The sequence below is a fragment of the Pseudorasbora parva genome, chromosome 3 (genome assembly GCF_024679245.1).
Source record: "Pseudorasbora parva isolate DD20220531a chromosome 3, ASM2467924v1, whole genome shotgun sequence".
Lineage (NCBI taxonomy): Eukaryota > Metazoa > Chordata > Actinopteri > Cypriniformes > Gobionidae > Pseudorasbora > Pseudorasbora parva.
In genome coordinates this window covers 47646017-47673829 of record NC_090174.1, presented here as the reverse complement: position 1 = coordinate 47673829, position 27813 = coordinate 47646017, and the positions used below count along the sequence as shown (strand labels likewise).

General features: G+C 36.2%; 1 protein-coding gene across 2 annotated transcripts in view; it reads right to left on the bottom strand.

Moving 5' to 3' along the window:
- si:ch211-225b11.1 (uncharacterized protein LOC561694 homolog) overlaps positions 1-23620 on the bottom strand; it is a 36127-nt gene extending 12507 nt beyond the window's left edge. Inside the window, exons 1-7 of one of the 2 annotated variants that reach the window (XM_067439268.1) lie at positions 23033-23620; positions 21110-21244; positions 11600-11810; positions 11278-11410; positions 10166-10300; positions 9541-9644; positions 9125-9249 (exon numbers count right to left, since the gene is read on the bottom strand). In XM_067439268.1, coding sequence (XP_067295369.1) covers positions 9125-9249; positions 9541-9644; positions 10166-10300; positions 11278-11410; positions 11600-11810; positions 21110-21244; positions 23033-23297 — 1108 coding nt within the window. In that variant the 5' untranslated portion in view covers positions 23298-23620. Of the gene's footprint in view, positions 1-9124; positions 9250-9540; positions 9645-10165; positions 10301-11277; positions 11411-11599; positions 11811-15652; positions 15749-21109; positions 21247-23032 lie in introns of those variants that run through there. The other variant, XM_067439269.1, reaches the window with a different exon arrangement.
- Between the last annotated feature and the right edge of the window lie 4193 nt (positions 23621-27813).

Below are 27813 nucleotides of genomic sequence, written 5' to 3'. Positions count from 1 at the left end.
AAACTGGTTCATGGCATGCTTTCATCACTCGTAGGGTGGACTATTGTAATGGTCTTCTCACCGTCCTTCCCAAAAAGACCATTAGACAGCTGCAGCTCATACAGAACGCTGCTGCCAGGATTCTGAGCAGAACCAGAAAATATGACCATATCACACCAGTCCTCAGGTCTTTACACTGGCTTCCAGTTAAATCTATGATCAATTTTAAATTACTATTACTTAATCACTCAATGACCTAGGACCTCAATACATTGCCGATATGCTGATTAAATACAAACCCAACAGATCACTCAGATCAGCAGGATCAAATCAGTCAGAAATACCAAGAGTTCACTCAAAGCAAGGAGAGTCAGCCTTTAGCTATTATGCCAGCCACAAGCCTTCCTGAACAGATCAGATGTGCTCCAACAGTAGCCACATTCAAATCCAGACTCAAAACACATCTGTTTAGCTATGCATTTACTGAATGGGCACTGTGCCACTGTACGTCTGACCAGGGCCGGCTCCAGGACCAGGTACGTCCCCCCCACAGAGAGGCCCCACTTTTTATTTGCTTCCGACGCCCATGTAGAGAGCATTTGTACTTTTCATAACTAGCATATGATACGTTATCCACATTTATAATGTACTGGACTTGTGATATTTAAATGACATCCATGTAGGTTATTGTAGATTATTGTCAGTGAAGTTATGTTTGCATAGTAACACGTAGAAAACTAGCAAGTGATAGCTTAGTAATAATTTTAATAAAATTAATATTAGTTGATAATATTGATAATACTAAGTAAATCTATTTAGTTTGACAACTTATTTGCTGAGATAAGAAGACTAACCTCTATACTGGGCTTTCTCTTTTTCCATCCCTGTATTTCCCCAGGGTTTAGACGCCTCATTTTTGATGAACGCGCAAGATGAGCACTTGCCTAACCTACTGTCTGAACTAATAATCAATAATCACCATCAATTCAATCTAATAATCAGGTTGATAAGTAATTAAACGTGTGGCTGAGGGGGCGCCCTATGATGATCATGTTTAATAAACATTATGTTGTATTTCGCTTGTTCCGATTCTATGCTTAATGGGAAATAATGGGCAGCACTAGAGCGTGCTCGCACTCCTAACACAACTGTCGCCCTAGGCAACCGCCGGTGTCAGCCCTGCGTCTGACTGATCGCACCTTATCTTATCTATGCAACATCTTTTATTCTTTTCAGAATTGTTTTAGTTTACCATTGTTCTTATCTTTGGTTATTGTTATTGTATCTATATATCTTTTTTTTTTAAATTCTCTTTACAACTGTATATTTCTGTTTCTTATGCTTCTGTTGATTATAATTTTTGGTTAGAACTGTCTCACTGAAGAAGACTGGAAAAGGAGAGCAGTGTGCTTCACTTCATTCTGCTTGTTAATGGTGTAAAGAAGTGGACTCAAGAAAGGGGAGGCCCTGCAGGGCAAAGGCTAACGTCCCCTATAGGAGCCCGTCTTGGACTGACTTGTAAGGTTCAGGAGACATTGCGAACCTGCTCCATCTCTTACATCTAAGATAGGGGTACCCGGAATTAGAATCAGGTAGATAGAGATCTATTTCTCAGCATTTTTTAAATTATTTTTTTTATTTCTCTTTACAACAATACTTTGTTGTGGTCTGGGTATTTAAGAAAGGGTAGCAGGGTTGCCATTTGGGAACATTCTGTAGCCAGAAGCCCACATACAGTGCTGTGTAAGTGGTTTACAGGCACTCACACACACACACTGTATGTGTTGTGCCAGATATGATTTTTTTAAACTATTTTCATATTACTTTGTAATTGGGTTTTAAATTTGTATACTGAAAGTTGTGTACCATGGATTCATTTTTAATTTGGTTTACTTAAATTCTGTCTGGCCAAAATAAATGTTAATTTTGATTTATCTTGTAATATTCTGAAATCATTATTATAGTATGGATCAATGTGAAGTCTTTTATTTCCGCAAATCTGTTGCCAGGATAGATCAAACCGAGGACTCAATGACTGAAGCATAGGGCACAGCATTTTGAGATAATCTAATTTCTGACTATTACTGAGTGCATTTGCATACATAATCTTATGCCAATTTTGCTTAATAAACTGAAAATGCATGGAGTCATGTAAACGTGTAAAACGCATTTATTATTATATATGGCTTATTGAAGTGCGCATGGTTGATAGGTGACAAAAACGCATCCAGACAGAGCGAGTGTTATGCGTGAAAGAAGGAAATATATCACAAATGCAGACTCTTTTAAGACCTAGAAAATTGTAAAAATGTGTTCTCCTCTCATGCAGCAGAAGTAGAGAAGGTTCAGTCAAAACGCTGCATCTGTAACCTCGTGAAAGAATAATATGAGCTGTAAATCTCCCGCTGACACATTGCAAGCTTTATTTAACATCACAGCTGACATAACATTTGGAATACTCGGAGTCAGATACGGAACTTATTGTTTTTGACGCCACTACAAGGAAATAACCCGGTTTATTAATAAAGTCTTGTAAACGCGGCTTACTTGCGTTGTCAGTTTACTGGTTTGCATGCAAATGGGGAAAACTGGTTACTGGTATTTCAATAAGCTGATATCTGTGAGTTATCAGCTTACTGGTGTGCATGTAAATGTGCTCATTGTATTAGCAAGTTGCAGCTTCTGTGTCTCTAAGTGAGCAGGTGCAACCACTTAAAGGTAAAATAAAAGGAAAACGTAACGAATTGCACATAGAAATTTGCATAGAATTGAGTCCGATTTAAAATTCGATAGCAATAAATTAAGTGAATTTAACAGAAATGCTGAAAAGGCTTACACCCAGAAGCCCATTTAACCAGGCCTTTAGATTTCGTTTTTGAGCTAACGGATGGAACTTACAAAGTTGAGTAGTTGAGGCAGAGGAGTTTCCTCTGATCTTCAGAGGGCAGCTCCAAACTCAAGGACACTATTTTTTCATCGTTATTGTAATTTACACTTATCTACTCTGCCCACTTTGCTCATTTTGTCCCGATTCTGCCATAATCCTATCCTCCCTTCACCTCCTCTCACATTTATCCTCTCTCTAGTGGTACAGAAAGAAAACTTTTCATTTATCTTCCCACTTCATTTCAACTTTTGAAGCTGGAATTTCCCCCACTGCATTTTCATTTCCTTAGCTTACAAGGTGTTCTCGTCAGAACGTAGGAAATGAGCGGAGCGGAGCCGGTGTGATTAGCTCAATAATCCGCAGGTGCGCGCTCATGAACCCGCCGGTAAAATGATGTTCGTTCAAATCCAGCTCAGACATGACATAAATCTGTAGTTTACTATACTTGTTGTAGCCATTAAACAATGTTTTTAATTTATGTTTAAATATTATAGCCTAATATTATTTTTTTAATTTCATCTGATTATGATAAATGCAAATATGCGAGTGGGTCAGAAATGATTTGGGTCGTTAGGCCTATATTTAGTTTAATATTAAGTTTTGTTTTGGAAAAAGCCTCTTATACATTAATGAGCACATATATTTTTTAAAGAACTAAGGGGTTTTAGCTAAGAATAAACTAAAAAAAGTTACACAGTATAGCTTTAACTAATACAGCCTTATTATAAAGTGTTACCATTTAGTTTTGTATTTGCTTTGTTCAAACCTGAGCTTAAAAAAAATGTAAAATATCTGTATGGTGTCGTGCGCATTTTAAAGGGATACGTGTGATTGCTTTTGAGAGCATAGCCTCTTGATACAGGGGTAGATTGAGGATAGATCGTGCTCCACTGACAGGTGCTGCCTTTTTTTGCTTTTCACGTGTGCTAGGGATGAGAACGCTATCTCACACAAGTAGGCCTAAGAGGTTGAAAACCACAACAGCACATTGACAACGCATTCTGAGATAGATGGGTATTCGTGTCCTACATTTAGCCAAATTTTTCAGAAGACATTTTTCCAAATTGTAATTTTAAAGTGTGATCCATACTTTAAGTAAGTAAGAGTTCCGCCAGTTCTTCTTGTACTTTGATTGGCAACATCTTTGCCAATTCTGATGTCCATCGGTCGTCTTGGCTTTTTTAAACTATGATTTTATCCATCTTTGCCCTGTCCTGTCAATCTCTGCATGAAATATAAAATTGAGTGTGCTGAGCGGGCAGGTGAGCGAGCGATTCTCTACTGAGAACAGGAGAGAGAAACTTTAAATAATTAAATATATCCAGTTTTTTTCCCGTTTGGAAACTAAGCCAGTTGTCATGGCACCCCACTTTGGGAACCACTGGGTTAGAGTATTCACATTGCCAGTGTCCTGTTCTGTGTGCAACCCCATTTACAGAAAAGTTGTAAAATGCAGCAAAATTAGGAATCTGGGATTTGTTAAGTAAGGGATAATGTACACCCAGCCGGTTGTTATCGCGGAGGGGGTCTTGCATCACCCTGAAGGGGTTTATTCTGCGATAACAACCGGCTGGGTGTACATTTCCCCGCTTATTACACGGCTACTAGTCTCAAATAAATAATTATTAGACACAAACCCTAACAAAATTAGGACTCACCCTCAAGTTATCATAGGTGTATGACATTCTTCTTTCAGACAAATACAATCGGAGTTATATTTAAAAAGTCCAGGCTAAAGTTAATCCAACCATTAGTTGTAGTTGTGTTTGAAGTCCATAAAAAATGCAGCTGTCCATCAAATAACGTGCTCCACACGACTCCGTTGGGTTAATAGATCCTTCTGATTCGAATCGACGCGTTTGTGTAAGAAAAATATCTATATTAAAAACGTTATAAAGGAAACCTGCCCTGAAGTCTTCCATTGTAACCCACGGCTGTTTAACCCACAAGATGGCGCCAGCGTTAAGCATAGAAGTAGTACCGGTCAAGATAACTTGTAGTACCAGTCATAGACAGTAAAAGAAATGGACCGAGCGTTCCCATTGACGTCAACGACGAAAGAATGAAGTCAACCTAGGGGCACTCACTTCCTGATGGCTGAGCGAACTGCGCAGGCTCAGACTGAGCTTGACGACGTAGATGTGACGTGAGCCTCCTGTCTGACAGCTGTGAGTCTTCTAGTAGATGTGGAAAGCGAAAGCTGAATCACGTTGTTTAAATATTTTCTCCCGTTGCTTTTGGCTCACTACGGGCTTCTCCCCATTCTTCCCCCTTGACTTTATCAGACTAGTCTCCAGGACATGTCTCCACGTCCCCCCGACTGTCTCATAGACAGTAAAAGATTGCCTGCGAGCGTCTCCTCAGGTCTATACGGTAATTTCTCAACTGTGCGACAGGGTCGCGTTGGTTATGACGCAATCGTTAGCCTATTTTTACAAAAACAGCTTCTGCGGGGCGATAGTGTAAGATACAAGGTAATGGAGCCTTTTATACATTGTCGTGTTTCTTTAGAAATAAACAATGGACAAATGGAGTCTTTAAACGTCTCAGATGTAAAGTTATTCACTGTCAAAGTGACGCAAAAATGAATGGGAGTCAATGGGATGCTAACAGCAGGTGATGGCTTGGTTAGCAATGGCCGCCCCTAGGGGTGGAACGCTTTCCGAGCGCTAGATTACCCCCTTGGTACCAGTATGAGTGGTTGTTATCTGGAAATAACATACTGCTGGAATCAGAATCAAGTATTTCACAGAGCCGTGTAATAATTCCCTTTAACCTTGATTAACAAAAGGTTAAGAACATTAAAAAATATTTCTAATGTTTTCACTGACCAACAAAATTGTATTTTGTAAGTATAGACAAATTTAAATGTTGATTGTTACAAAACACTCCAAAAAAAAGAGAGATGATTGGGAGAATGTCAACGACTTGATTTGCTCCCTAGAAAAGATGTAATTTTGATGGCAGTATATCCCAATATGGTGTATATTGGGATATACTGCCATCAAAATTACATCTTTAATGTCATCTTCCACGTCAATGACACCTTCACACACACAGTTGTTCTCCAATACTGTTTGCACTAATGTCATGATTAATGTCATGATCTTTATCATGTCATTAGTGCATACTCCATATCATGATCTTTGCTTTCTCAGTCTTCATACTTGAGAACTTGATGTCCATTTTTCAGAAAAACAAGCTGAAACGTGAAGTTGTCTGACATTGGCACACATTTGAAATGAACTCAGGCTCAGAGAATCACTGCATTTACCAGATGTATAGCTTTCTTCTGGTGTAAAAGAGAGTTGCATTTCTTGATTTCACAGCTGCAGATTTTGTTTAGTGACAGCGGTATTTGAAAGTAGCATGACGGTTTCTCATGCAATGCCATCTGTGGGCTTGAAGGTCATGCACATTCAACAAAGGTTTCCTGCCTTGCCCATTGGAGACTGAGATTTCCTGAATCTTTTCAAAATAGATTATATGGTAGATGGTGAAAGGCCTACATTTTCTGTAATCTTGCATTGAGAAATGTGATTTTTGAATCGTTTTTCTCTAATAAAATTTGGCACAAAATGGTGAGCCATTACACATCTTTGCTTGCAAAGACAGAACCTTGGATCTTCCGTTTATGCCCAGGCATTCAAAACTGTTTAACTTGGATATTCTATAATCTTGCCTCTGTCCCAACTTTTTTTTTGGAGGGGTTTGCAGAATAATTCACATCCCCCATGTTTTTTCAACCAGCTTAATTTAAAATAAAAAGTCCCCACAAACACCCAAGACTTAAAGGTGTAAGATAAAGATTAAACAGGCCATGAACACGTCAAAGTGAAGGGAGCATTGAACATCATGCACCTGTTCAGAAAGTCCAATCTTTCAGTTCATAAACAGCCTCAAATAGTTATGGCGCATAATGTCAAAAGATGTGCCGAGTACAGATTCGCTGGATGGATTTATTATAAGCGAGACGCAAATATTTTTTCACTGTAAGACAAGCGATGCATTCACAAATGTCTTTCTACTCATGGTCTATTTATACCCTTTCAACAATGAATCAAAAAGACTATCCGCACTTTCTTTGTTGGCCTTAGAGTCTGAAGTGGTTAACAGGTTTGGATTTTTAGCATGTCAATAACAATGTTAAACTCTAGAACAAAAATCTACATAGTGGGCTGTTTTTGTGATTGGCTTAGAGTCAGACATTAGCATTAGCAATTGTCAAGATTTAGTAAGTTCTAATATTTTGCAGCATGCGTGTTCAAATTAACATTTTATATTATATACCGTCCAGTCCACATGTGCTTTGAGGATTTGGAGAAGGCATTCGAATGTGTTCCTTGTGGCATCCTGTGGACGGTGCTCTGGGAGTATGGGGTCCAGGGCCCCCTGCTTAGGGCTATTCGGTAGCCGAGTGTGAAGTGGCCGGGATGAGAATCAGCACCTCCAAGTCTGAGGCCATGGTTCTCAGTCGGAGAGTTAATGGAGAGTTCCTGCCAAAGTGGAGGAGTTCAGTTATCTTGGGGTCCTGTTCACAAGTGAGGGAAGGATGGAACGGGAGATTGACAGAAGGAGCTGAGCTGTAGGTCAATAGGTCAATCTACATTCCTACGCTCACCTATGGTCATGAGCTGTGGGTCATGACCGAAAAGACAAGATCCCGGATAGAGGCAGCCAAAATTACCTTTCTCCACAGGGTGGCTGGGTTCTCCCTTAGAGATAGGGTGAGAAGCTTGGTCACTTGGGAGGAGCTCAGAGTATAGAGGAGCCAGCTGAGGTGGCTCGGGCATCTATTTCGGATGCCTCCTGGACACCTTTCCAGGGAGGTGTTCAGGGCACGTTCCACTGGATGGAGGCCCCGGGGAAGACCTAGGATGGATTAGGTCTCCCTGCTGGCCTGGGAACGCCTCTGTGTTCCCCTGAAAGAGCTGGAGGAAGTGTCTAGGAAGAGGGAAGTCTGGGTGTCTCTGCTTGGACTGTTGCCCCCACGACCTGGCCCTTGATGATGGATGGATGGATGGATGGATGGATGGATGGATGGATGGATGGATGGATGGATGGATGGATGGATGGATGGATGTACAGCGATCAGGCATAACATTATTCCAAATATTGTGTAGGTCCTCCTTTTGTTGCCAAAACAGCCCTGACCTGTCAAGGCATGGCTTTAGTAGACCAACCATATTGTGTGCTGCAGATATTGTTTTATCTGGCACCAATATGTTAGCAGTAGATTCTTTAAATACTGTAAGTTATCGGACTTGTTTGTTCAGTACATTCCACAAGATACTCGGTTGGATTGAGATTTAGGGAATTTGGAGGCCAAGTCAACACCTCAAACTCGTTGTGTTCCTCAAACCATTCCTGAACAATTTTTGCTTTGTGGCAGGGCGCATCATCCTGCTGAAAGAGGCTATAGCCACCCAGAAATATCGTTTTCATTAAAAGGGTATACATGTTCTGCAACAATGCTCACCATTGTCAAATTATCATCCGCATGGATGGCAGGACGGGTTTCACAGCAGAACATTGCCCAAAGCATCTCACTAGCCGCGTTGGGTTGTGAGCAATTTGAGCAACAGTAGCTTGTCTGTTTGATCGGACCACAGAGGGCAGTTTTTACTCCCCACATGCATCAATGAGCCTTGGCCAACAATGACCCTGTCGTCAGATCACCACTGTTCCTTTTTTGGAGCACTTTTGATAGATACTGATCACTGCAGAATTGGAACACTGGACAAGATCTGCAGTTTTGGAGATGCTCCGACCCACTCGTCTAGCCATCACGATTTGGCCCTTTTCAAACTTGCTCAAAGCCTTACTCTTGGCCATTTTTCCTGCTTCTAGTACATCAACTTTGAGGACAAAATGTTCACTTGCTGCATAATATATCCCATCCACTAACAGATGTCGAGATGAAGAGATAATCGGTATTATTCACTTCAACTATCAGTGGCTATAAAGTTATGCCTGATCGGTGTAGCTATAACAGTTGGTTTCACTAGTTTAATTTTGCTGCATACTTGTTCAGATTCATATCTAAATAAAAAAATAAAAAATTAAAAAAACCTGTTCATGACACCTTTAAAGCTACACCACTGCACTGGGTGTATGTGAATGGGCCATAAATCCTTCAAATTTGAAACAGGGTATCCTTAATATCTTTTTCTTGTGAACAAACCTTGAAAAACACAAGGACATGGGAGGACTAGTCACAGCTGCAGATACTGATAAAAATAAAATAAAAACACTTACCATCTGTGGCAATGTCATCTACAGGTAGGTTGTGAATGTGAGCCATGTACCCGATGGCAGAGAAAATAACAAAGCCGGCTACGATACTAGTGGCTGAATTAGCCAGAGAGACGATAAATGTGTCCCTGTGAAATAAAAGGTAATAGTGATGAGGAGAATCATTAATTTTTTTTTAAGATAACAGATCCTTCTGCTTTTATTAGTGCAATAAACTGAAAAGCAAATTAAAAGCAAGTTTTCTCAAGTTTGATAGTTAGATCAGTTTTTTATTTTTATTTTAAATTAGTTTTACATTTACTTAGATACCTCTAGTTTATTTAAATGTAAAAATAAGTTTTTAAATGTAAAAACAGCCGCTGCAAGCCATCCCATACCCCTAACTTGTACTCTTAACACTTCATTGCCATATCACTTACCTAAGGATGTTGTTGTTGTACTTGTTGTAACTGGCCATAGATATCATAGAACCAAAGGAGATGCCAATGGAGTTAAAGATCTGAGCAGCAGCATTGACCCACACCTACAATGTAAGATTAACAAAAACATTTTATATTTTATCATATACAGACATCTAAATTGTTGTTTTAACAAAGCATTGACATCAATCAAATTTAATGTTTGCTTTATTTTATAGGCATTAAAGTAATGTCAATCTAAACATTTAATAGCAAATTAAAAATCACAACATTTTGTAGTTAACAAACCTTTTTATGAACAGAAAACAATATATGTGTAATTATAGGGGTCAGCAATGTATATAAGCATTTATGCAAGCAACACAAATAGAAAAATAAATAAAAACCTGCCATTCATTCAGTGACATGTTTTTTTCATGATCTATGTATACTTTCAAAGATATGGCAGTGGTAAAGTTATTTCAGTCCTGATCCAGACATAAATTCACCAAGTGCCAATTACACGTCAAATTGTAAACAGCCACAATTCCCACAAAATGGTGTTGTTTGTCAGTGGTACTGCAGTAATGATATAGTAGCATGAAAGCTGTAATCAAATGTTGACTAAATGATTACATGAGCTCACCTGGACTTCCAAGAGTTTACTCCAGTTTGGCATGAGGAAGAAGAGGATACCATCTTTTGCTCCAGGCAACTGGACATTATTGATCAGCAGTGCAAAAAGTATGAAATAAGGGAATGTGGCAGTGAAGTACACAACCTATGGACAGAGTCAACACATTGATTTATATTTGTGATAACAAGGACAACAGTACAAAATAAAGTTTAACAACTAGATTAAAAATAATTGAGGTTTTTTCACCTGCACAAATATAGTTCTATTACAGTTAACATACTAAGCCTTATTGTACACAAACACATTTTTTATATTTTTATAAATATAAAAGCAATAACTAGCGATTTGTATAAATATATATTTATACAAATATTCTGTTGTGCCCTAATTTAGATTATTAAAGGGTTAGTTCACCCAAAAATGAAATTTATTTCATTAACTACTCACCCTCATTTCATTGGACATTGGCCTCCATTGGCATTCAGTACATTCCCACTCACAAGACCCATAAAGGCACTCAAAACATTGATTCAAAGTCCATCTCACTACAGTGGCTGTACAATAATGTTACAATGCGACGAAAAATAGTTATTTTGCGCACAAAAATCTAAATAATGACTTTATCCACCAAGTAATTGATGTCAACTCAACGCATGTGCGAGAATATGACGCAGATCCGCCGTTCAGATACATGACCCAGAAGCAAGGAGGAGTGCCGCTATTGTGTGAGTTTACGTCCGAGACCTACACAGAAGACAATAACTTGGCGGATTAAGTCATTATTTTAATCTTTTTTGCGCACAAAAACTATTCTCGTTGCATTGTAACATTATTGTACAGCCACTGTAGTGAGATGGACTTTGTATCGATGTTTTTAGTGCCTTGTCAGTCTTGTCAGTGGAAATGTACTGAATGCCAATGGAGGCCTATCTGAAGCCTTTCTCAGCCATCAGCTTTCAACAAAAATATCTTCATTTGTGTTCCGAAGATAAACGAAGGTCTTACGGGTGTCCAATGACATGAGGGTGAGTAATTTATGAAATCATTTTCATTTTTGGGTGAACTAACCCTTTAAAACACATTGTATCTATCCAGAAATGACGTGAACTCTAAACTCTGACCTTTCCAGTGGATTTGACCCCTTTAAAGATACAGAAATAAACAATGGCCCAGGCCAGGATTAAGAGGCCAAAGAGTTCCCAGCGAATCCCTCCAGAGTGCTCAATCCCTCTGGTAATTTCTAGGACCTTATGACTGAGAAAAAAAATAAACACAGAAGAACACATTGGACTGGATGGATGGATCGATGTTTTCCACATTTTTCATTTACATTAGAGGAAATGAAGAGTCCCCCAATACAGAGTGACATTACATACACAATTGTAATCAATCTCTGACAATTCTCACCAAATATGCCATAAACAAAGGAAATCTGTTACTCACTCAAAGAACTGTTGACTTGCTGATTGCAGATGTGTGGCATTGCCAGGAAAACCAGTGGAACAGTTGCCAACAGAATTCCATGTGTTATTGCAGGATTGCCATGGCAAAGAGGGGCTGAACGAATTAAGCAGGTAGTAGAGAGCCCAGGTCATGAGCACGTTGTAGTAAGTGCAGAGCACGTAAGAAATCACCACCGTGGCAAGCCCCACACCTGAGGACAGACAAAGAAACAGTGAGACAGCAGAAAACGGCAGTGTTTCATGCCACCTTATCCGAGTCTTATCTGACTCATTATAGAACAGCACTTAGGGCTCTTCAGAGGCTCTGAAATGTTTAGTTAAAAAAGAAGAAGAATAAAACTGTTGACCTCCAGACGTACATTTTTAGGTTGACGCAACGGCAAGTTGCAAAAGAACAGACAAAGCAAATATTCATGGCAGATGTTTGGATTTTACTTTAGGTCAAGTTATATTAAAAAGAACTCTTATCTGACAAGATATCTAAACATGCGCTAAGAAAAGAAAACTCAGTTTCGCATTTTTCTTTTATTATCCTTTCTTAGTGAATATGTTGGTGGTAGGCCAAGACACCAGGGGTTTCTTATGGCTCCAGAGACCTTATGCAATATGTTCTGGGAGATTTGGATCAGAAAGTGTAGCTTTTTTTGTTATTATTATTATTGAGGACTGCATGAATAAATCCAGTGAGCCTGTTCAATGTTATGTTGTAGCTTAGATTTCAAAAGACTTCAGCCATACACAATCTTGAAGCACTAAAAAAAAAATTTGTACCCTGCTTATATGTGACCCTGTTTGATATTGAGGGTATTAAATGTGTTGTTGGAACAACTAGTCTCATAATCTTGATTTTATGAAAACTTAAGCTTCAAATTCTTTTTGACCACTTATTTGTAGCTTACGCCAATGGTTCTTAACAGTTCTAACAGTATCAATTGGTGACCCAAAACTGTACCAAACTGAACAAAAACGTATCAAAAAAAGAATACAAAAAAGAATACAGAATAAATCAAACATCTTCATAGGTCTAAATGCAACCCTGGACCACAAAATCAATCATAATTCACACGGGTATATTTGTGGCTATAGCTAATTATATTAATTATAAATGTTTCTTTTTAATACCTAAAATCATTAAGATATTAAATACATATGATCTTTTCCTACAGTAAATATATAGAACATGTATTATTAATAGTAATATGCATTGCTAAGGACTTCATTTGGACAACTTTAAAGGTGATTTTCTCAATATTTACATTTATTTGAACCCTCAGATTTCAGATTTTCAAATAGTTATATCCAAGCCAAATATTGTCATATTCTAAAAAACCATACATCAATGGAAAGCTTACAATTTCAAAACATTGACCCTTATGGCTGGTTTTGTGGTCCAGGGTCACAAAAATATTGTGCCAAACAAATTGAGTTAAGCACTAGCAGAACTGTACTTAAAACAATCTTTTACGCTGCCAAGTTGTTTGAGGGGATGTTACGCAGCCTGTCCGTGTAAGTATCTGCCTTTCATGAAAAATCATAATGTTAAAGGCTGTTTATCCAAATAAACTCTAACAACAAAAGCGAAGAACCACTGGCTTACACAAAAAGTATTTATTTCTCAATGATTTCATGTATTAATATCATCCTGAGAAAACAGAGAAACAGAACTCTTAGCACGCCACACAATATACCTTTCTTTATAAAGGGATTCGATGGCCATAGGCCACATCACTGAAATTCTGATATAAAGAACAGACTTGCTTCCAGGAATTTTGATTCATTACTTCCAAGCAGTAATCAGAATCGGATCTCATATTAGCCTGAAGTGAAACAGAATTTGATTTAGAAACTAAATATGAACATCAGGAAGATGTTTAAGAATTAAGTGTTGAATAATAACAAAAACTTTCCTCAAAGACCCGTCAGTCGTCAGAGTTCTACAAATAAGCTTTAACCCATAACAAAAATCTGTACAGAGACAAGAAAAATGCTATATTAGCTATTCTTAGTGATCTGTTTATGATTTACTTGCCAAATGAAGCTGTTCTGAATTCAATATAGACAAAATAGTCCATTCTGCATGACCTAGTTATCTTGGAACTCAAATCAACATGGTAGGAGTGTGACAATGTAAAGATCACAGACTTTTTTCCACCATGTTTTGATGCCAACTTTAAATCCTTGGATTTGGTATCACCATTCTCTGGATCTTGGCATTGTTTTGTGTCCTATTCCCACCACCTAAATGGAATGTTTAGTTGTTTCAGGCCTGAAAAACAGGAATGTTGTTGTTGGCACATTCTGTGGTGCCCACTCAGCTCATGTAGAGCATTTTGTTCTCCTGAACTTGAGCCTAAATTATTCCACTGCTCAATAATAATATAGACCAGAGGCATTATGGGATTATTAGAGGTTCTACTGTAAATCCAAAATTAACATCAAACTGACCCGAGATCCACTGCATGTAACAACATTGCAAATGTTGTGTTAAGCTTGAAGTTATTAAAATGTTTGTATGCATTTCTAATTGAGAACACGTTTGAACCTAAAATACCATCACATATTATTAAAGGAGAAAACACTACTTGATGTGTACATATGTATTATCTTTCAAAGAGTAAATAAACCCTTAATCATTACTGTTATTATCTTGTGGAGAACAGCTAGGCCCCAAATATTATAATTGCACAATGTAAAGTTTAAATTGTGTAAATAAGCAACCCTTTAAAATCAAGTTGAAAGAAAATGCTTAAATATTCCGTTCAGTTTACTGAAAACGAAATGTAAGAATTTAGGTTGTTTTTGAAAAAAAAAAAAAAAATTGTATTGCTTACAGGTATTAGGTAGGTATAGAAAGCATTTCTGCCATACAACTTTATCAAGAAAGAAAAATACTTTTTTTATGAGAAAAGATCATCAGATTAATTTTCCATCTGTTTTCTGCAACAACAGATCTGTTTTCTCAGAAAGCGTGACGGATTTATATGATTCAATCTTAATCCGTTACAAAACTATTAGCTTTAGCACATATTAGCCTGTTAAATCCGAAGCATGAAATGCTCTATGGGCAAAGTAGTAATAACATTAGCTGTATCAATACACAGCCTAAGAAAATGCCCCACTATTCCCCACAATGGTAACCCAGTGTAATTTAAAATAGTTCTAATAATTCCAACACAATTGAACTTTAAACACTATCAAGTCTCCCCTTTTGCTCATCTTGCTCAAAAACACAAACTTACACTCCATTTGAACATTTTTACTCTCCTTGTTAAGTCCCAAGCAAAGCATGCTGGGAATTACAGTTACAGCAAAAATAATTTTCGAGTACTTGAATAGTTCACATTCACCCTAAATAATTGAATCTAGTAGATTGCACATTATAGAGAATTACATTAAACGAAAGCAAAGATATCGAGTTTAGAAGAGAAACACAATTTTACAGCATAAATCACAAATAATAGGACTGAGTAAATTGGACAATATGTTTTTTTCAGTGTCGAGAAACAAACCCATATAGAATTCATCATTTTCCAGGTACCACATAAATCTTTACACCAGTTCCACTTTTTTATCACATTAGTGCTGAATAACTGAACATAAATGACTGCAGTGCACACACACACACACACACACACACTCTTTTTCCTGTTTAGGGCACAGTAAGTCATTCCAATGTGTTGTTCTAAATGAGTGTTGGGATTTTGATCTTGGGAGTCTTGTTGAATCTTAGGAACCTTGTTAAGTCATGCAACCCTGATGTCAACAATGGTTGAAGGCTAAACCATTAGGAAATGATTACGCCAGGGACAGAAAGGATATTTAGGTTTGAGGTTATTTTTCTGACCATACCAAGATAGAACCCATTAATAAAAGTCCTGAAAGATGATGAAAAGTAAAAGGAGGGAGTTATTATAGAGGAGAGCCACTGAATAGCCCATTACTCACTTTTTCTGGTGGATCGTCAGAAACATTAAAAAGAATGTGACATAAGAGTACATTTCAGTCAATAGAATATACAGAAAGAACTACCTACTTCAGTCCCTCTGCTAGCAAGGAGACATAATCGGCTGAAATGAGCCCTATATCAAGGGATGGACCCAAAAGTTTTGACCGGGTAGACTATCTCTGTCTTTGAGGAGAGAAGCCTTTAGTTAGCAGGTGAAAGTCAAATTTAAAAATAAAAAAGGAAAAGGAAAGAAACCCAAATGATGAACAGTGATGGCTGACCTTGATGTTGACACTCGGTTTAGTCACAGATGATTTTCTCTCCTTGTAAATAATTGAATTGTCAAACTTTTATTTTTTAATACATTTTTTATTTACATAGCCTAGTATACAAGAATTATAATATTATACATATATAAAATATACACATAAAAGTATAGATACTACACGTTTTAATCATTGCATATGACCCACTTGTATTATATATATATATATAAATAAAATATAATTTTTCCAAATATTTTCAACAAAATTGTCTCTTGGCTCAGGTTTGATTTGACAAAATTGATTTCTTCTGAATTACTATCAGTAATAAATATTCTAGAAGAAATAATTATGTTGTTTTCACTCATGTTTTCATAAAATACGAGTTGAAATATAAAGAGAATTGATTCGGGTACAGAACAAGGATGAACACGAGAGATCAGCCATCACCAGATCATCAGATATGAAATGCAATAGATACAGTTGCACACATTTTTACAGGGAAAAATCCAACACAAGGGTGGGAAGCGGTATCCATGCTTGAACTGCCATGTCAAGGCAGAGATGGGTTGATTCACTAAACATAGTCCAGCAAAATGATAGTGAGCAATTGACATGATGTGCATAATTTTGTGTCAAAGTGTATTATTTCTTTTATAAATAATTTCATAAATTCATGACATGAATCACTTTATTCTATAAACATTCAAATAATAAATATGTTTTGGCATCTTAAACCTCCATAATGTCAGGTGGTGCAACCTTCCGCACAATTGAACACACTAAAAAAACTAATTAATGGTGTTTTAATAAGAAGAAAGTCACAATAAAATACTAATACTAAAATACATAATTTCATATTTTAAACCTTTCCTCTAAACAACTTTTATAAATATCAGTAGTTTTAAAGCTGTAATTGGAAAACTTTTGTACTTGAATGTTCTCAAATGTCAAGATGGCACAACTGCAAACATGGGTCTTTTATTGTGACGTTAAAAGATAATAACAGTAAGCATGATCATGCATCATTCAGAGGCCCCTTATTAATCTTTGTGTCTGAGGGAAAAGTATGTAGATCTCTCTATGAGACACTGTACACTTTCCATGTCAAGAGGTGCAACCAATGTAACTAAGAAAATGTTTTTTGGGGGGGTTTTTTATCATAAAACACGTTTATCATACATATATATATGTATGTATATATATATATATTATATATATATATATTACTATTATTATTCTATGTTTTAAATAATTGTTCTAAAATGTTAGTTTTAACTTAAAGATATTACACATTCAAGCATTTCTATGATAATTCTTTAAATAATTAAATGCCACTATCGTATTAAGTAAAAAAAAAAAGGGTCACACTTTACATTAGGTATCTTTAACTACTACTTGCATAAATAAAAAAGTTAGGTATGATGTACTTGTTCATGCTGTTTTGCATAACACTTGTGCTGTTGAGGTGTTATATGAGTCAGATTAGGGACAGGTTTGTGGTATCGGTAGGTTTAAGGGTGAGTTAAGGGGTAAGGGAAGGGTCAACAGTGTTATTACAGATATCATCATCACAAAACACAAGCATAAAATAAAATAAAATCATGCACGTCGTACACAATAAGTGAATTGCTTCAAATTGTTAATCTAAATGTTAGTACATAGTAGTTAAAGACATTTAATATAAAGTGGAACTGAAAACATATCTGGCTGCAAGAGAAGCATTTCTTACAAAAAGAAAAGAGACGTGATGTATCTTAGTAGCTATTATAGTGTTCGATTCCAGTTGCTATGAATTTCATATTTGAAACATTTTGATTAATGCATTTTTTATATTTTCATTTCAAATTCTCAACTAACTTAAGCTGATGATTCTTTCTCTGTCAATATAAAACATGACTTTACATCAGTATAAAACATGACTATTGTATATAGCTGTCTATCTGTTAGTGTATCTAACAATCTATTGCACTGTAGCCTACAAACCCGATACCAAACAGAATGCAATGATGTGGAGGTTTAAAATTTCATTATTTTATTCAGAGTACAACATAGATAACATAACAAATGTTTTAACTAAGAAAATGTATCATTTTAAGGGAAAAATAAGTTGATTTTAAATTTCATGGCATCAACAGATCTCAATAAAAGTTGGAACAAGGCCATGTTTACCACTGTGTGGCATCCCCTCTTCTTTTTATAACAGTTTGCAAACGTCTGGGGACTAAGGAGACAAGTTGCTCAAGTTCATATGAATGTTGTCCCATTCTTGTCTAATATAGACTTCTAGTTGCTCAAGTTTAGGAACAGGAATGTTGTCCAATTCTTGTCTAATACAGGCTTCAAGTTACTCAAGTTTAGGAATATATATATATATATATATTCCAAAATATGTCTAATACAGGCCTTTTTTCCGGCCTTGACCCTTACGCACAGAGATTGTTCCAGATTCTCAGAATCTTTGGATGATATTATGCACTGTAGATGATGATAACTTCAAACTCTTCAAACAATTTTTTTCTGAGAAACTCCTTTCTGATATTGCTCCCCTCTGAGATTGATGCCAATTGACCTAATAAGTTACAAATTGGTCCTCCAGCTATTCTTTATATGTACCTTTAACTTTTCCGGCAGCTTATTCCTTCCTGTCCCAACTTTTTGGAATGTGTAGCTCTCATGAAATCCTAATTGAGACAATATTTGGCATGACATTTCAAAATGTTTCACTTTCAACATTTGGTATGTAATCTATATTCTATTGGGAATCAAATTTAGAATCAAATTTAATTATTGCATTACTTTTTTATTCACAAGTTGTACAGTGTCCCAACTTTTTTGGAATCGGGTTTGTATTCCAGTTTCTATGTTCCGAATGTAATGTCATGATTTATTCTGTTTTTGATCAATTTACTACTTCACCTTTGTTGACACAGTAAAAAATAACAATAGAAAAAAGCAGAGGCCTGTTCCATAAAGTGGAAATTGGCGATTACAGTCCAAATCTTACTAAATCTTACTTATTAAATAAACAAACCAGTCATGGCTAAAATTATTCCATAAAGGATCATTTAAGTTTAAGCAATCCCACTAATTTAACCTAAGTTCAATAAGAAAAAATAATTTGATTTGCAAGCTACTCTTAAGCAGCTGTAAAGGTCGATCCACCATGGCAAACAGCACATTTTGTTCTGTTTAATTCACTTGAGACATGGTGTTTTCCACAGTGCATAACATACATTTAACATGTATATGCTCCATTTGTAAATGTTAGAAAGTCATTTCAATATTTCCATTTTGCCGTCATGAGTGGAGAAGGCTTATGCAAGCAAGTCTCCGCTAAACTTCACAGTGAACGAGTGCTGCTGCGTGGCAAACGGAGCTAAATAGAATAAGAAATTAATTATTCTCACTAAATATACAATTCTATAGATAAAGATATAACTTGTATTAAAGAGGAAGAGATGACTTGCACTCCACGCTGCTGCTTGAACTGAGGCACTACAGTGCTCTGTCATGTATGTATTGCATGAATTGTTTTAAATGCGTGATAAAATTGACAGAATTTGAAAGATGACACTTTGTTTCTTAAGTTACAACACACAGAGTTTTTTGCAATAATTGAGTTTAGGGAAAAAACGCAGACCTGGCAAACCTGGCTTAAACTACGTAGCCTGCTTTAATGTCACTATATTTGAACTGTTTATGCGCTATTTTCACAATAACTTGCCCTTAATTCAAAATTTACATTTATTCATATTCCAGACACTTTTATCTAAACCGACTTACAAATGAGGACTAAAGCAAGTGAATCATCTATAAGAGGCAGACAAACACGAGAAGTGCTCAAAATGCAAAACGTTTCCGACATTGCTGAGTATCATAAGATAGAATAGGGTCGCTGTTGCAGTCAGATATGTTTTTCCGCACCCTTTTGATTGACAGGATACCATCAAACGAGGTGGTCATCGGCTGTTTTTAAACAATCGGCCGGCCGATGGGCGATAGTGAAAATAATTTATTTTACGGATAACGATTATTGATCAATACATCTGTGCAACTCTAATATTATATATATATAATTAGAGTTGCATTAGAGTTTTTATATATATATATATATATATATATATATATATATATATATATATATAAAACATTTGATATATAAACATTTGATATTATACAATTAATCAATGAAGACAATTAGTTAATAAAGTCAAATAATGATATGCTAGAGAGTCAGGTAGTATCATTGTTTACATGTCGGTCAGTCTTAGAAGAACTCTGCAACAACTCAGGCTTAGCCTGACAGTTAGTCGGTCCTGGACCAGGTTAGTCTCCCAGTATAAGGTGAGTTATGTTAAATTGCTTTATGCAACCAAATCAAGCTGACAATAATAACAATAATAATAGTAGTTTTTTTTTACATTTATATAGGGCTTTTTTCTAGGCACTCAAAGCACTTTACATTGAAGGGGAATCTCCTCAACCACCACCAATGTGCAGCACCCACCTGGATGATGCGATGGCAGCCTTATTGCGCCAGAACGCTCACCACACACCAGCATATTGGTGGAGAGAAGACAGAAAGATGAAGCCAATCATTATCTGGGGAGTATTAGGAGGCCATGATGGACAGGGGCAATTTTGGCCAGGATGCCGGGGTTACACCCTTACTCTTTATCGAAGGACATCCTGGGATTTTTAATGACCACAGAGAGTCGAGACCTCTGTTTAATGTCTCATCCGAAAGACGGTCCTCTTTGACAGTATAGTGTCCCCATCACTATACTGGGGTGTTAGGACCCACTCAGACCACAGGATGAGCTCCCCCTGCTGGCCTCACTAACATCTCTACCAGCAGCTACCTGGTTTTCCCAGTTGGTCTCCCATCCAGGTACTGACCAGGCTCAGACCTGCTTAGCTTCAGTGGGAAACCAGTCTTGGGCTACAAGACTGGTGACTCAGAATAACTGAAAAGTCCTGGCTTATTTGGTAAGCTTGTTTTATGGAACACGCCTCTGGAAATAAATCAATCACCGATAAAAAGCAAAGCCGTCCAGAGATTGTATGAGGATTATATCTCTATATAACTTATTTCTAAAAAATCCTTAAACTCATTTGATGCCAAATCATAATTCAACAGACAACAGTTCAACTGTAGGCAATTAGTTTGACTGAAATGTCAGAATCAATAAGACTTCCCATTTGCTGTACTATGTTTTGATGGTAAAATAAAACCCAGGAGATGTGAGTGAATGATTGGGACACACAGGTCACTCACCTTTGAAGAGGGGACATATTTTAGCCAGAGCATGGACTGGCCCCAGGTGAGTGTACTGGCCAACAGTGAACTCCATGAACAGCAGTGGGATACCACAGAGAAACAACATGATGAAGTAGGGAATCAAGAAAGCACCTGGAACATGTGAAAGATCGGAAAACAAAACATGAGGCGAGATGACATTATTATTAAGCAAATAATGGAAATAAATGAATGATTCAATGTTCTTTAAATAAAACAGACACGGTTTTGATAAATATAATGTTTTGCTCCAGTGGTCACAAATATATTCTTATTTTCTTTATAATTTTGGGATAATATATTGACAATGGTCACAGTCCTTTAATTAAATTTTCCACCCTTTAATTTGTCTTAATTTTCATTCTGTGAGGTTAAGGCTATTTTCTTGCAACTCAAGTTAATGCAAATTTAACATGAAAATATGAAGTGCCTTTCAGGAAGGCAAGATGATTAATTCAAATGCCATGTAGATGAAAAGGTCATACATTTATTCCCTCTTATTTAAAAAAAACTGGAATTTTTACATTATAAAATAATAATTAATAATAATAATAATAATAATAATAATAATAATAATTTTTTTAAAATCAAGAATTTGAGGTTGTGAATGGTTTTACGGTCTTTGAAAACACAGGTGGAAAAAGCAAACATTCATCTGGACAAAATGGATCTGTGATGAACACTAAAATAGCTATATTGTTCTACACAAACATGAAACAACGGGAGGCAGGATTATCTGCTGTGAACTTTGTGAAGGCTGTCCCATAAAACATGTTTATCTTGAACATCACAGATCAAACAAAATTGAGTTTTACTGATTGTCACTATAGTTTTATTTAACAATTCCAATCATTTTTGCATGCTTTTAGTACATCTCTTCAAGTTTTTTTTGCCAACCCAGAAAGGAAATGAATGGTTGATAAATATTCGTTAAAACATCAACCCATTCTAAGTCAATGAATAGGATTTAAGTCAATGATTAACGACGGAAAAGGGGTCAAACGAACAAACACAAAGAAACAAACAAGAAACAAAATCTGGCATGAGAAAACAACAGGCATATCCAATGACAAACCAATCTATGGTTACATCTTATCGTTACACAACTGCCACAAAATTAGCTACCAATGAATAATCTAAATATAGATTTAAAAAATAAATAAAAAATTTTCATAAAAAAATATAGTTTGCAGTGCAAAATACTACGGAAAATAATCTTTCTATTTGTAAGTCAGGATTTTTTTTTTTTTTAATTTAAATAAAGGTGGTAGAACTGTAAGTAAAAAGTATTATAAGACTCATTTCAACATTTGTAGCCTACACAACTTAATCATTAGGCTACATTTAAAAAAAGTTATTTTTAAATATCATGTTTGATTCATGTCTATTAAGAAATTACCTAAATTGACATGAACACAAAAATGTCATAAAAAGAGCAGAGTTATGTGATTATATATCTTATGACCTTGGCATAGGCTACGTAAGGGGTCCTCTTTTGTCGTTTTTTTTTTTTTTTTTGTCACATGGCAACAAAATGGCTTCCTTCATGTTTATGTTGGTTGCCTACACAGTGCTACACTTTACTTTTTTGATAAGTAAAAGTTAAAAAAAAAAGATATTAACCTAATATTATATTTTAGAAAAAAATAGTTACGACGTTTTCCTTTTAACTGTATTTAGTCTCAATATAATTGGTTATCTTTGGGCACTGGAACTGCTCGTAACTATTGTTAACTGTAAATTATAATTCACATTCTAAAGAAAACTATTATGTTTACCATGGCACATTGTGTATGTGGTAGGCTAGTAATACAGATGAAGATGAGCAAGACATCAGGGTGGCTAAGCACTTTGGTGATTCATAAGAGAGGAGCAGCAGTAGACACGAGTCTCTTCACTCACCTCCTCCGCTCCTATAGCACAGGTACGGAAAGCGCCACACGTTCCCCAGACCCACCGCATAACCGATGGTGGCGAGCACGAACTCCATACGTCGACCCCACGTTTCTCTCGGTTCCGTTATCTGATGTTCAGCCTTTGCCAGCCTCGTGGCTTCAGCATTGCCTGGTGTCATTTTGGCGAGATCTACCTCCTCTTCTCCAGGCTGCTGCAATGAATACTTACTAGATATGCTCATAGTCTTGTTCTCAGCTCCAACTCCCATCATTACAAAACGTTAGAGCGCAAACAAAATATATATTAGCCTATTATAAGCGCTTAAAATTGAAATATTAGCGCATTAAAACTAGCTGTTTCAATACAGGCAACGAATGATGCATCAGTCATTCAAAGCGAATTATCTTGACACTGTTACATTACAAATTTCACTGACACTGCTCTGTAGAAATGGATTGTGCATATATTTGGCTAACTAAATCTGCCCTTTTAAAAAACGAGATCCAGCACACTCTTTTAACGGTTCCGAATACATAATATGCACTTAGTTGTTAGCTGCTTATATAGCTCAGTTACACAAGACCAGCCCCCTAAAATATAGTTTCCTATGTTACATAGCTATCTCCATTCTGACTTCCTTCGGCTCCGCCCATTGAGTGACGTCAGGCGGCTGCCTATACATAACATTTATGTGGAACATTTCATTAGAAGGAAAACTATTAAATAATGTTGAGAAATGTGAGTATTATTCCAATGAAAGTGGTGATAATAATTTTACTTGTATTGTACAACTGTTATTATTTTGTGGAAATGTAGGATAATACAATTAGAAATGGTATAAGGATCAAAGCCAAATATTACTTTTCTTCGGGAGAAGTAGCCTAGCAAGCTACTATTACTCTAGTCTAGAGAACATTTTCAATAAAAAAGCATTTTAATTACCGAATTGAAACATTATAGCTACATAAACGTTACAGGCTAATGTTTGATTTGTTTGCGCTACACTTTAATACACATTTGAGGAATTTTGAGCATATTGTAGACCAGTAGCCTATGTCCGTTTTAATTTAATTTAGCAGTCTAAAGTTTACACGTAACATCTTCCCTTTTACGTATCGAGAAAATGCACTTTGGGATTGCATAATTGCTTTAGTAGGCTAGATCTATTGCCGATTCATCATGAGTTGCAGAAAAGGAAAGGAGAGAGGGGCGGTACCATATATTAGTCAAATTAACCCGCCTTTATCCGCATTCATTAGCCTACTAAGAGAAAGAAAAAAATTCTACGCAATTTTAACAATTTTGTCCATTCAAACACACCACATAAACAACGACAAAATAAACCTCTGATTGTACTACAGGAATTTAGGGAAATAATCTAAGGCTAATAACGCTTTTGTTTGGATTCTGTTCTAAACAAACCAACCCACATTGTTTTAACAGGTTTGACTAAAGTCTGCCGCAAACTGCATTAAATGTATTGCATGAGGACTTATGTTAATGTATTATAATTCTTACAAAATAGTGTAGATTATTTAATGCTTCATTGGTCATTTTATTTGTTTATTTTTAATCCTGGGTTTGAATACTGGGTTTTGTTTCCCAGAAGCATCATACACCAATAGATCGTAGAACCATTGTTGCCAATAATGATCTCAGTGTAGCTCATGATGTTTTCAAGGAATGAAGCTGTGTTTTCAGGCCTTTCGAGCAGTGTGTAAGCAATAAACAATATCAGCATAATTGCAAAAGCAGGCTCACTATGGGACTGCATATCCGCTCCAATAGAGCTTTGCTGTAAATACAGTGATAAGCTACTGCCAGTGAGTGTTCCCTTTAATAAAAACCATTATAAGTAGTCTGATCATCATAAATTGACTTGAGTTGGCAAAAAATAGGGTCAGTTGTTCTGAAAATCTATGCTTCTGGTGTGCTCAGCACCGTTCTGATTATGTGGACATTGTGCCTGCTTTAACCTGTGGGCATCGAAATTAAAATGCACAGGTTATAGGCTATTCATTTGTGCAAAATGTCTCAGCATGGTTGTATGTATATATATCCACATTTGTCTCTCTTGTGACCTGGACAATCCAGTTTTTCAGTTCCTTTGTGATTGTCTTACAGTACAGGAAACACAAGCAATCTGTATATTGTCCTATTCGGAGTGCCAGGCCTCTGAGAAAGCATCCTTTGACCTGTTTCCTATAGGACAATGTAAAATCTATGGAAAATGGATATTAGCATCCCCATTTCAGCAATCTTATTATGTCTTTCAATTGAGAGTGAAGGGGAGAAAACCAGACAAGCCTCTTGACCTTTCAGACACATTTACTCTTTTTACATTTAGTCAAATACACTGGGAGGGGTTTGTGTGCTACATGAAACAAGTTGAATATGCTGCTCAAATTCTTAGTTTAACAATGTAGAAAGGTGTGGTAGAAGGCCTCATCATGATTGCATTCACCCAGTGATTTGGGAAAATTGAAATAATTTATGCATGCATGCTTTCCCCTCGATCCAGTTCTAGGTTAACATCACACGAGCGCCCTCTACTGCTCAAAGGCAAAAATACAAAAACTTAAATGAGTTACCACCACAAACCCAATGTATTGCCTACATAACAATGTTGTAATGTTCTCAAGACAAGGGCGAGGTTAGGGCGTTGGCTGTTGTCGGACACAAGCCACGCCGTACACACCCTGAATCGCACTTGAACAAGCAAGGCACTCTTCTGCTCCCCTTCTCCCAGTCACCGCTACACAGGGGGTGGAGCATTGGTGGAGCCTTCCCATATTGAACATTTAATAAAAGTTCCCCAACGCTTTAATGATTAAAATGCAATGTTATCATTAACACATCGTGTAACACAGCAACATTTTGAACACTACAAGGCCTACATGAAAATGAGCAGACCGTGCAATTATTTAACACGTTTCACTTGGTTCTGTTAATAAAATTGAAATCCCCAGAATGACTTTACTGTATTAAATTGGAATATGAGATGTTCTAATTTATACAGTAGCCAATGTATAAATATAAAGAAAATTCCCGTATTTTTTTTTTTTTTTTTTTTTTTTTTTTTTAACAGGTGTTTTACCTGTATTTTGAATTAGGTACAAATTGCATTAGTTTGTGTTTTAAGGGTCAACGGAAATTTCCGTAAAATTACTGGCAGAAAATTACCAGTATAGGCTACATTTTGCGTTTTTATTTTTTACAGTGTGGCCTATATATAAAAACAAGAGAGTGACGTCAAAAGAATGAACAAATGAAAATATAAATTTGCATAACTTGAACACTTATTACCAGTGTTTTGATTATTTGAGTAGTCCACAATTGAGCAATAAAAAGATACTCAAGGCACTTGGAGGATTCTCAGAATGCTACACTGGCCGAACTCTTTTGAGAACACATCAAACATTTTATTGTGTAGCCTACAGTAAGTGACAAGTGTTTATTCATTGTCCATAGAAGCGTCATTTTCAGTCTCTTTTCTCGAAAACAAGATTTTCTCAGTGTTGCCATCTAAGAAAGAAGCCAATGGTGCTTTTTTTTTAGCCAGTTTTAATACACAATGGCCCAATTTCATAGGGCTATTTTTTTTTTTTTTTTTTTTGATATGTCATTGAAGCTGCTATCGGTTAAAACAGTTCAAACATGCATTTCAGTCTTGGACTAGGCTTGAGCCTTGTCTGTGAAACTAGCAGGTTAAGTATTTATTCCAGTAAAATAAATCTTATAATACTGTAAGCAATACGCACACAAAAATATGTATGAAAGAACGATAAGTATGAAAGAACTTCATTGCTCGCAAAGGTCACCACTCCCAGTTAATTTCTTACTTTTGCTTAAGGATTTACAGGGGCATTATCATGCTGGAACAGAACATTTGAAATAGAAAATGTTAAACAAAGTTAAAAACATGCATTCTCTAGTATAGTGAATATTATAATAGATTAAATTGTCTGTGAACATGCTCTTGTTGAAGTGTGTATGTGGTATAAGACCACCTAATCCGAGACCAAGTTGAAACCAAGACCAATGTGTGTTGAGACCAAGACAAGACCAAGGCAAGTTGAGACAGAGTAATGATCAACACCAGAATAAGCACTCCTTAAATTCATAAAGATCCACATAATTGTCTGAGAAATGACTTATCTTTAATCACCAAATGTAATTAGAATAGGCACAATAAAGATATTTTTAAATATAAAAATCCAGATCTCATACAAGTACTTTTTTGCAACAATATCTTGAATTTTGTTTGCATTTGTATTAGTTTTGGGTGGAAATTTGAGCAATCCCTCATTGATTTCTGAACCAGCACAATAAATAAATCAAAATTAGAAATGAGTTATTGATTGCATCTGAAGCCGTAAGTTTTACATCCAACCATATTAATGCTGTTAATAAAAAATCAGACAATGCATCAGTAATTTAGTAGAAGTTGTGGTCTTCACCAATCTTGAAAAAAAAAAAAAAAATGGGACTGAGACAAGACCAAGTACATATGTAGTCGAGACCAAAGATATGTTCGAAATGACATACTATCATACTACTCTTACTAAATCTGCAGTGTTCAGTATGTGTACTCTGTGTAGTGTGCAAATTGTCAGTATGCATGGAAAACTCAGATTATATATTTGCAGCATCTACTAAATACAACTTTAGAAAACTGAAATTACATGGAAGCTGTGTTTGGAATGGCATAGTGGAATAGTACATGAATTTTCTGTATGCATGGAATTCCCGGATTACCTATCACATTTAATAATAATAATAATAAT